The sequence below is a fragment of the Pagrus major genome, chromosome 17, assembly GCF_040436345.1.
Source record: "Pagrus major chromosome 17, Pma_NU_1.0".
NCBI lineage: Eukaryota > Metazoa > Chordata > Actinopteri > Spariformes > Sparidae > Pagrus > Pagrus major.
Window position 1 is genome coordinate 11,146,743 of NC_133231.1, and position 11,658 is coordinate 11,158,400.

General features: G+C 38.4%; 2 protein-coding genes across 2 annotated transcripts; both read left to right on the forward strand.

Moving 5' to 3' along the window:
* Nucleotides 1–3,465: 3,465 nt before the first annotated feature.
* Nucleotides 3,466–5,796, forward strand: LOC141012348 (C-C chemokine receptor type 4-like; the record flags this gene model as incomplete). The annotated part of the gene is made up of 2 exons (XM_073485809.1): nucleotides 3,466–3,586; nucleotides 4,173–5,796. Coding segments are annotated over 2 exons (1,032 nt in total), but the record flags the coding sequence as incomplete, so codon positions are not given.
* A 1,816-nt stretch (nucleotides 5,797–7,612) lies between these two features.
* LOC141012420 (CX3C chemokine receptor 1) lies at nucleotides 7,613–10,680 on the forward strand. The gene is made up of 4 exons (XM_073485896.1): nucleotides 7,613–7,720; nucleotides 8,684–8,835; nucleotides 8,959–9,131; nucleotides 9,732–10,680. Exons 2-4 carry the CDS (start codon nucleotides 8,688–8,690, stop codon nucleotides 10,431–10,433), a joined length of 1,023 nt encoding a protein of 340 aa, XP_073341997.1. The 5' UTR covers nucleotides 7,613–7,720; nucleotides 8,684–8,687; the 3' UTR covers nucleotides 10,434–10,680.
* The last annotated feature ends 978 nt before the right edge of the window (nucleotides 10,681–11,658 follow it).

The following is an 11,658-nucleotide window of genomic DNA, read 5'->3' on the forward strand; positions in this document are numbered from 1 at the left end:
ATATCCAGCTTCAGATGATAGCGGCACTCAGGCTGGGCTCCCAAAATCCGCTGTTGCTCTCACACTCGGTGGATATCCATTATGCTATCACCTGCGAGTTCGCACATCAAAATTAAATTAATTTGCTACCAAACATATCCAAAGCAATACATGAAAAGCCTTGTTTTCGAAAAAGGAAAAGAATAACTTTGTATTTTCTACCACAGGTCCGACAAGTGACAGACAGCGCGCAGGGATGACAGCACAACAGTGTGACCTGAAGCACAAAGAAAAAGCTAACTTCGACACAAGAATGTCGATAAATGTTAAGAATTTTAACTCCAACTTACTTTTGTCAAAACAGTCTCAGTGAGCCATTCTGGTGGACTGAGTTACTTGTCAAATCTACTTGATATAATCTTCGTGTCCCCCCCCCCCCCGGCTGTTTTCCCTCGAGAATGCTCAAGCTAACGGTGTCAATACATCGCACTTCCTGTGTAGCGTTTCAAAATTAGAGTTCACCAACTCGTTAAACGAAAGTTATCTATTGTTTCCACTATTTTTGTATCTTTAACAAGCCTCGTTGTGGGACATTAAATAAGTCACCAATGCTTATCCTATAAAACCTTCATCTCCACCTTTCAGCCCATTAGTCTAAGCGTTTTCTTAAAAGTTTTTTTTCACACTCTTTTATTTGGAAGGTAATGACACGCTGTTTCCTGCCTTTTGCAGCTGCGTCCGTCTAACCTGACGCAGCTCTCTCCAGCCCGCCTCCGTCAGCAGCCCTCACGTCAGTCATCCTCATTGGGAATTCACTGAGCGCCAGCTGGAGAGCGACAGTATCCTGCACCGCAAATACACACAGATAAATACAAACACAAACACAAACACAAACTCAATTAAATAAAGCCTTTATTTACACACTGACATCCGCAGTATGTAATGATATACGTTTAATTTAATAGATATCATTATTGTTGTTGTTATTATTATTATTATTATTATTATTATTATTATTATTATTATGTTGTTGTTGTTGTTGTTATTGTTGTTGTTGTTGTTGTTAAGTTTACATATAAGATAACAAAGGTTTGAGCCGTTATTTCAGCAAAGCTTCTGCACAATGTCTCATTGAAATTCTATGATGAGAATTCAAATCTTTTCTCCCGGCATGTTTCTCCCGGCATGCTTTGTTCTGTCTCGCCCATGCAACACCTCCCTGCACAACTAAGGTATGATTCTCCACCACAAGAGGTCACTCACAGACTATTGACTACCATTTAACCCATCTTTGGGGTGCTCTAAATAATAATAATAATAATAATAATAATAAAAATAATAATAACAAAAAGAAGAGGAGGAAGATTGAGGATTTCTCTATAATAGCAAAAACAAGTTTGAAATGTAATAATGTAACCTAAAACCTAAACCTAAAAAAAATGTAACTAATATGTAACCTAAAATAGGGCATCAGGTGTCAATCCTAACCCAACAGTGTCATTAAACTGACCTTTTGAAAAGGTCACATTGGTGTTTTTTGCTTGACACCAACACTAAACAGCAATCTTTGAACAAACGCTACTACTACAGAACTATTAAAGCTACAACCTGTGCTGTGAATGTATTAAACATGAAGGCCGCCCATCACTCCCTCATTGATGGTCAGCAATCATTATAATCGTACTGGATATGATTAAATCTAAATTATAATTGCTCTGATCATATAAAAGATTTGTCTCCATCACAAAGGCAATGGAAGAGCTACAATAATCAAATGCTCAAACTCTTCATTTTATATGTGAATCATATGGTAAAGAATAAAGTATGACCTTTCAGCTAAAATCAGCTGGGGTTTTTTTGTCAGTGTCTGACTTTGTTTTTCGGCCACACTTTGTTTTGATGTGATAATCTGTGTTATTTTGGTAGGCTACATGAAGCATCTGTGAACTTTGAGCAGCAGATAAGGATCTCACAGTCACACTTAGGGACGTACAGGAAACAACATCTGCACTTCTCTTTCTCAAGCATACCACTTATTAAGGGGACTGTTGGCTTGCAGACAGTTTGTTCATCAGTATTTGAGGACATCACACCCATAAAGATCCAGACAGAGAAATAAGGAGCCCTGAAGAGAAGCTACTGACTATACATAGGAAAAAACATCACTGAGATATCACCATGGCAGGTGAATGCATTTTAATAACTTTTTTTTTACTTCTTATATACATAAATTAATGTGTTGTTGGCTTGTTGAAGAAATATTTTGTGTGTGATTATTTGTGATGCCCGAAGTTAAATACAATGCTGCAGTTTTATTTCCATTTTCTATTTAAATTCCAAATGCTGTACTATTGTTAACTTTATCACTTTTTGGTATTTCCAATTGGGTCTTTATTAAAATGTTTAAGTCCTGAGATTATTTTATGTTTACTATGTTCGAATTTTGTTTTTAAAAGTAAATTTCAAGTAATTTCAAGTCCTTCAAAAATTCTCCTTCATATACAACCTACAAACATGTATCTACTAATGTAGGCAAAAGTTCAAAGGAAGTCTAAAGTAATAAACATTTAAAAGATTCAAAAATCTAAATTAATTATTTATGTGGAATAAATCTTAAAGAAAACCTGATGACAGACCAAAAAAAGAAAGAAAGAAAGAAAGAAAGAAAGAAAGAAAGAAAGAAACAGAAACACGTCATTGCTGACTTTATCAGGGATATGATGAACAGTGTATGGCAAGTTGACCTAATATGAACCACTTTGGCAACAGTTTTTGTAATTGTGCTGTAAGTTCAAGTCCTTTTTCATAAAGTGTTTACATTATTTTGTCTACTCCTTGTAGATGTATGTGTAGGTGTCCAAAATTTTCCCAGCAAGGAAGTAAGTTACACGTAAAGACCAACAGGTGGCATAAAACCTCCATTATCAGTTGACTTTTTGGACTGATTCACTCTACTGACAATTGTTCATACTCTCTAACTTACAGTGTAATAATCCATGTAGATAGGTTAGGTTAAAATTATTTTATTCATTTGGTTTTATTTCTGTTTTGAGATATTCATCTGTGAGGTATCTGCCCTTACACCAATATAGTAGAGTTCAATGGAATTTAGTTTGTGGTGCGCACAGCATTGAAAAAACAAAAAAATGTTTAAAAACAGCATTGTGTCTTTCCAGCTACAGTGGCCACATCATTCTATGAATAATCACAGACCTCACTGTGAATTACATTACTCTCTACGTAATTTGAAGTGCATTTTTTCAATACTGTGACTACCAGAAACTTAATTCCATTCACCTCCACTAATAATTTGTTCACATGTAACACGCTCATTTCAATACATTTTATTAAATTAATTAGGAATTATATCATAACATAAGGTTAGATGCTGTAACTGTTGAAATGACAAAATGTAAATCTCTGTCTGTAGATGCTGGAGCAAATACCACCACCACCACCACCACCACCACCACCAGTTATGATTATTCAGATTATTATGACTCGGATAACACTGGCTACGGTCCTTGTGACTCCCATGGTGTGAACGCTTTTGGCAAGGTGTTCCTGCCCACTCTCTACACTCTGGTTTTCTTCCTCGGCTTCATAGGTATGTGTGTATGTGTGTGTGTGTGTGTGTGTGTGTGTGTGAGTGAGAGAGAGAGAGAGAGAGAGAGAGAGAGAGAGAGAGAGAGAGTTACTTGCACTCGCGACATAGTGAGGGCCAGTCCACATTTTAAAGATTAGAGGCTGGGGAATTCTAGTATATAAGCAGCACAAGTGTGTGTGTGTGTGTGTGTGTGTGTGTGTGTGTGTGTGTGTGTGTGTGTGTGTGTGTTTGTGTGTGTGTGTGTGTGTGTGTGTGTGTGTGTGTGTGTGTGTGTGTGTGTGTGTGTGTGTGTGTGTGTGTGTGTGTGTGTTACTTGTACTTGCTATATAGTGAGGACTGGAAGTTTTTAACCACAAATGAGGACATTTTTGGAAAGTGAGGACATTTATGCCAGTCCTGAGTGTGTGTGTGTGTGTGTGTGTGTGTGTGTGTGTGTGTGTGTGTGTGTGTGTGTGTGTGTGTGTGTATGTGTGTGTGTGTGTGTGTGTGTGTGTTGGTGAGAAAGAGAGAAAGTCACTAAGCAAATCCATTACTTAATTTGATAATATGATTGATGATGAGATATGATTTTTTTCCCTCTCCCCAGGTAATGGCCTAGTGGTGTGTGTCCTGGTGAAGTACCGCAAGCAGACCAACCTGACAGACATCTGTCTCTTAAACCTTGCTCTCTCTGACCTCCTCTTCGTCCTCACACTGCCTCTCTACGCTTACTATTCTGTGGTCAGCGAGTGGACCTTCGGAGACTTCATGTGCCGCTTTGCCGCTGCCTCCCACAACACCGGCTTCTTCAGCAGCATCTTCTTCATGGTTGTCATGACGCTGGACCGTTATGCTGTCATCATGCACTCTCTCAGGGTGGCACGATATCGCACTCTGAGGGCAGGCATCACTATAACAATAATTGTTTGGATGTTGAGCTTCAGTGTGTCTGTACCCACTCTTATCTTCACAAAGATGACAAATGAATCTTCTGTGCTGAGTTGTAGCTACACCCCGGAAAGCTACGCCTGGGAGCTTTACAACCTCCTGGCACCAAATATACTAGGTCTTGTGATTCCCTTGTTGGTGATGCTAATTTGCTACGCCAGGATCATCCCCACACTAGTGAACATGAGGACCGCAAAGAAGCACCGTGTTGTCAAGCTGATCGTCTCCATAGTGGTTGCTTTTTTCCTGTTCTGGGCCCCATATAACATTTCTCTTGTCCTCAAGTTTCTGAAAGAAGAGAGGATACTGCAAGGTAATGAATGCAACCTGGAGGGAAATCTGAGGCTAGCAGTAACAGTGACTGAGGCCTTTGCTTATACTCACTGCTGCCTGAACCCCATCATATACGCCTTTGTGGGGCAAAAGTTTATGAAACGAGCCATGCAGCTGCTGAAGGACTGGGTGCCTTGTATTCCCTTGCCCTCCTCCATTGATTTGTCAGATAGCTCATACAGGAAAAGCTCAATTGTGTCCAGGTCCTCTGACGTCATGTCCACCATCATCAAGTAGGAGGTGGAGGGCCATGTTTTATGGACATCAGCTGCAGACTTTGACATGTCTTTATCCAGGTTGCCTTGCTGTTCCATTTTATCACTGTTTTTTTGCAGTTTCCACCTATGATAACTATGTCAAATGTCAAAAAATGTCAAAAAGCTGCCTGTACTATACCTGTACACATTATCATCTTCAGACCAGTAAGACTTAGTTTGCACTAGAATATTTTGTTTTGACCATAATTGAAGTGTGAAATGATCAGTCTCACCATCTCCTTTACTGTATGATTTTAGGTACTGTATTTTGTAGATGCAATGCTCCCCCTTTTCCTGCTGACATTGGAGGAAACTTAACGGCACTTCAAATTCTACACAAGTGACTGAAATGTTGACGTCCTTTTTTGTTGCAGTATGTGACCACAAAGTTTGTTTGTCTCTGCCTGATGTGTTTGAAGTGTTTCTGCTTCTCCTTTTTTTTTCCTTTTTCACACATGTTTTGATTAGCCTGCAAGTTCGTGGAAAAAACATTCATGGTGTAGGGGAAAACTCAACATTTGAAAATAAGAAATGAGGCAAATTACTCTTTTACAACACAGAGTTGTTTTTTCACTCTGCCTGTGGAAAAAGTTATTCATTCAGAAGTTTGATGATGAATCAAAGCTACAGAGATTAAAAATAACACAGGGTTATGCATCTGTTGATATGGAACCAATTTTGTCTCATCACACATACCAGTAACTTTCCATTTATTTTTTTGATTTTGTTTTATGTTTCACATTTGTAAATATGTACAGTATACAATGTATTTTCAATTTTCTAGTCTTTTCATACTGAATGTATTCTTTTCTGCTGCTGTATCATGTTATGATTTGTTGTTGTAGTGGTTTAGTTTGCCAATAGAGACAATTAAAGTTTTACATGTTCAATCAATGTTTTATTGTACCTTCCTTGGGACATTGAATCCACGGCAAAACACACCTCATCCCAATCTGTTATATGTTCAGTTTTCAATTTTATGCGCTGTGCTTATGGTCTGGTTAGGATTAGGCACAAAAACCACTTGGTTAAGGTCAGGAAAAGATCAACTTTTGGCTTTCCTGGCTCTGTTGCCACAAACACAGCTGGAGAGTGTCCTGACGTCTCGTTAAAAATATACAGCTGTGTTGAAACAGCATCCTGAACAGTGGTCTATGGCTGAACAGGCATCTCACGTAGTTGTAGCGCCGCCACCATCCCCTCCACCTACTGACATGAGAGTCAGCCTGAATACATGTAATGTGAACGCGGTATGACATGTATAAGAACAAAACACACATTTTATTATTTCATTATTATTATCTTTTTTTAATTTAATTCTGGTAATGGAGCTGTATACTTGTGCTCATCTAAAATAAAAGCTTGAGATAGTCACAAATCAAACAATTAGGTGGCATTTATTTCTTAGTGCTGAGTTAGTGTCATGATGTACAAAGGCAGCTTATTCTGAAGGGCAGTGGTTACAGTGGTTGAGGAGAAGCTCAACTACAGATTTCTGTTAACATGAGCCAATTTGGAACATCACATTTTAAGATTCAGGTCTTACCTATTTTATATTCAAAGTATAAAAAAATTATTAAAACTCTAAAAAAAATCTGTAATTCCTGATGAGCTGAATACTCTTTAAAAGTTGATGTCACCAAAGCAAAAAAAACGGATCTGCGAAAACGAGAAAAGCTCCTCATTAGAATACACTTTCCCCTCTGCTCCCTTCTTGACACATACGAGCACATAAAGGGACAATTCTCAGAAAACCGCACTGACACCTCTGTGCAGGTTTGACACAATGCAGAGGAAACAACAAAACCCCAGTGCTCACCTTACCAGAAATGAGCTCTGCAGCAGGATTTGACACAAAAAGCAAGCAATGCAAGGCGACAGGATGACACGCAGGCTTGATGCCCGACACAAGAACATGATCATTCAGGAGCAGTGAATTGTTGGCGGATGATGTGGTAAGCACTCTTACAACTTTTTACTTTTAAAACGTTTAGCCACTTTTTACCAGACATACTTCATCTCTCTCACCTCCTATACTTCGAGGATTATGTGTGTATGCACGTGTGTGTGTAAACACTATCAGCCACAGGAAGTGAGGGTCGGCATTGGTGTGTGATGATAGCTTGACATGTGGTTCAAAAGAGATCACTCAAATTTGATTATGGTCACATCAAGAGGAAGTCTGCAACAGGTCTATTCATAGAAAGATACATGTTGTATCTTGTGAAGGTTGTTGTTGTCAAAAATGTTTGTACCTGGGCTCCACCAAAATCATAGTTATCGCTGTGGATTTCTGTCGCATTTGGACAATTATTTTTAGGTCTAAAATAGCAGCAGTTCAAGCCTCTCATGACTCACCAAATGATGAGTATTATCTAAAAGGTTCAATTTAAAGGGCAGGAAGTTTTTATCTATACAAAATGTTAAGTGTGGAACATACAGAGTTCACTCATCATGACGGTGTGCCAGAAACATTTTGTCTCTCTATCTCTGTTTCCTGTAGATTTGTTAGTGGAGGAAAGTTTTTTACTAACACCTCTGAGCAAACGAAGGGAAGCGTGCCCTCTACACAGCAAGAAAGCAGAATCAGGAGTCAAAAGATCTCATTGTTGATAAAGTAAGTAGTTGTAGATTTATTTCTATATTAACACTGTAAATTAAAAGAAATTCAGTAAGAACAAGAGTTGGCTTAAAGACAACAAGATTTCACTTCCTATAGAAAAAACAGAGGTCATTTTATGTGGCTTTTAGATGGTCACTTTTTTTGGCATAACCAGAGTTCAGAGAGAATTACTGTAGGTTTTTGTTGAGAAAGGCTGAGTAACCAGATGAGGAAGTTAAAGACGGTTGTTTTTTGTTGTTTTTACAATTTAATTGAAGGTCTGGGGTAACACTTGAATTCCAGATCTCCCAGAACAACGCAAATTTGTGTTGAGTTTGAACTAAATCACATGTTGTAGCAAGTCCAACAGCCTAGGCTTACTTTTTTTTTTACTTTTGTGACCAGACTAGTGCTTCACTGCAAACACTCAAAATTCTACCAAGTCTATTTGTCTGATGACTAAAAATCTCATTTTTTATTTTTTCACTTTTCATCACCTCAGGAATTTCCTAGAAAGTAGCATTTCAGTGAAACAAATGACAATTAAAGATGTTTTTACTTATTAGAAGCAATTATTATTATTATTATTATTATTACTGTTATTGTTATTATTTGAACCTGTGGACCAGTGGAGTGTTGTAGACTTGATTGCCTTGGTTTAATACCAACATGGGTTCATTTAGGTTGTCAGGAACTGAAATAAGTTACTTTCGCACACACATTCAAACAGGTGGCCACCAAAATGTATTTTTTAAAAAAAGGTAATTGTTTTTACTATCATTCCCAGCTTGGTATATACTGACCCTTTGTAGGTTGGTTGCTATCCCAAAGCATCACTTTTTGACAAGTTGGGAAAATCAAAGTGTTTTACTAGTTGGGAACAAGACTCAAAAATAAACTTTTCTTACAAAACTTATTTTCTTACCAAACCGTGTTTAGCCGAATTAATCCTTATAGGACCTGTTCTTTTTCTCACAGCAATATGAACCAATCAGAGAACGAGACATCCATGTACTTGGAGGGGTACGACTATGATCCCGCCTGTGATATGGATCTCAGTCCAGATCTGCCTGATGGAACCAGGGTTATGACGGTTCTTTGCTACGTGATGTTTTGTTTAGGTCTGTTAGGTATGTTCAATAAGGTTTGACTCTTAAAGAGAAAAAGAAACATGTATTACTCTCTGAGCACGTTTTATTGCATTAACCAGAATGTAATGAAATAATTTCTCATTGATTTAATTGATTCCACAGGCAACACCACAGTTCTCTGGGTTCTCCTCCGGTACATAAAGCTGAAGTCTATGACAGACGTATGCCTCCTCAACCTGGCCCTGTCTGACCTCATACTGGCTGCATCCCTGCCCCTCTGGGCCGTCAATTCACAGAATCTTGCACTATGCAAACTGATGACAGGAGTCTATCAGGTGGGGTTTTTAAAAAAATAATAATAATAATTTTTATTATTTAATACACCAAAAAATGTCAAATTACTCACCAGAACTAATGATTTAGAAGGCAGAATTCAGAAAGAGGTTTAGTTTACTAATAAACTATTGGAAATCACTTCCTCCTACATCGACACATTAAGTTTCCTCTGTGGTTTTGTAGTTACACTGTAAGGTGTGAAAAGTCATGTTCAGGCTGAGTGCCTTCACTCAATTAGGGAAACGGTACATCTGAAATGTCAGCATGTAAATACTATGGTGGAGCATGTGAGTAAGGTGTTATTGCCAATAATCAACATTTCTAATAATATCTAATGATAAATGTTGCTTCAAATACAGTTTATTTAGGTTGTGCACATATTTATGTGTTCCACTGTAAACACAAGTAATGTGCAGCTTTTTTGTAATAGTGGAGATATTCTCCCAATAATCAAGGTGAGATCGAGTGTTCTCAGGTGAAACAGCTGCCGTGTAATGTGGCTGTATGAAGAATCTCACTGAGGCCTGTGAAGCCTGTCACCTTTTACTGTATGCCACATCCTGCTCTGACTCTGCTTCCCCCTCTGTTCCTCTGTACAGTTGGGTTTCTACAGTGGGACAGTGTTTGTGACCCTGATGAGTGTGGACCGCTACCTGGCCATCGTCCACGCTGTTGCAGCCATGCGAGCCAGAACGCTTCAATATGGAATCATAGCCAGCATCACTATCTGGGTTATATCCGTCATTGCCGCAGTCCCTCAGGTGATCTTTGCCTCCTTGGAGATTGATCCAGATGATAACAGCTCTAAGTGTCAGCCGCTGTATCCAGAGGACGCGCAGGAGTTTTGGAAGATGGTGCGAAACTTCAGTGAGAACACAGTGGGCCTTTTTGTGTGCCTCCCCATCATGATTTTCTGCTATGTGAAAATCCTTGCTGTGCTGCACAAGTGTAGAAACTCCAAAAAGGGCCGAGCTGTAAAGCTGATATTTTCTATAGTGTGTGTGTTTGTGGTGTGCTGGGTCCCCTACAATGTCATAGTTTTCCTTCAGACACTGCAGCTGTTTGACTTCCTTAACAGCTGCGAGGCTACAAAAAACATCAGCTCTGCCATTAACTACGCTGAGATTGTTGCACTGTCTCACTGCTGGGTAAACCCACTCATCTATGCATTTGTAGGGGAGAAGTTCAGGAAGTCACTGCGCATTATGCTGCCTAGATGCCCCTGCTGGAGCCACCAGAACCACAACAGATGGATATCTAGCAACACCACAGACAAAGAGACTTCCAATACACCTATGTGATAAGAATATTAGGAATGATAAACACTTCTTGCTTCCGCGATGGTGTTCAGTGCATGTGTGATGTCATGATGGTTTTTGTTTTTAATTCAAGGACTACAGAAGGAAAAGTGTGTGTGCATGTGTGTGAGAGGTTTTCTGCATGATTAGTGCTTCTAAGAGCTGCAGAATGTTACTCAATTATTCCCAGTAAGAACAAGGCCACGCTTTGTTTAGAAAATGTACAGAAATTTATGAAAATGTATGTAATTCTGAGGATATTTGTTATGTGTAGAACTATATTGTAAATAAAGAAAATTAAATGATTGATTGCCCTTTCTTTTTTATAGTAATTGAGAAAATCTGTTTCCTCAATTTTGTTGATCTGTCAATGTTAAGCATTATTCTGGCTTGTGTGTGAAATGTCACAAGCTAACCATGTTGCCACAGAGGCGTATCATCATTACTGAGTTTAAGGTGATAAAACAATTCCATTTAATTTCATTTACTTATATAACATTTCTGTAAATGTGCCACTGTTAGCTAAATCTTCAACTGCAGTCCTTTTGCAAGATGTTCTGAAACCAGTGAGGTGGTGGTTAAAACGTGCAGACAGCAAAAGCAACAAAATAGGCTTTTTCAAAACAGTGTGCAAGCCATGCAGAGCAGCAGGAAACAGCAAAACATTAGTACAATAATACTGAAACAATATCCACTATTCGGTACATGTACCCATGCAAGCAACGCACAGCCAAGCAATACTGATCCTAAACATTTTTTGACACATACATTGACATGAAACATATACTGAATAAAATACTCATTATGTTGATTTTGACAAAAATGTTAAAAGAGGCAGTTAGATGCTGGTAAAATGACGATATCGTACACACACAAGCCATGAAGCACAGAGTTGTAAAACACAACTATAGAAGATTGTACCGCTTTGTTAATAAAATACTCTAAATATCCAACATACCTCAGCCATGCAAAGGTGACCATCTGGCAAATGACATGTGAAAGTTAGTAACAAGTTAGCCAGTAATAATAAGAATCATTATAATACTATGAGCAATGTATTTTGTAGATTTTCAAAATCCAATCACATCAATTTTATTTTATTTGCATGTTCAGAACACAAAAGAGTACACACATTTCATTGACAGAATATCTGACACAAGTAGATTATATAAAGTGAAGAATGTGAGTCAGGGAGGACGACTCAGCAGGCCAAGGCGTCGTCAAGTGG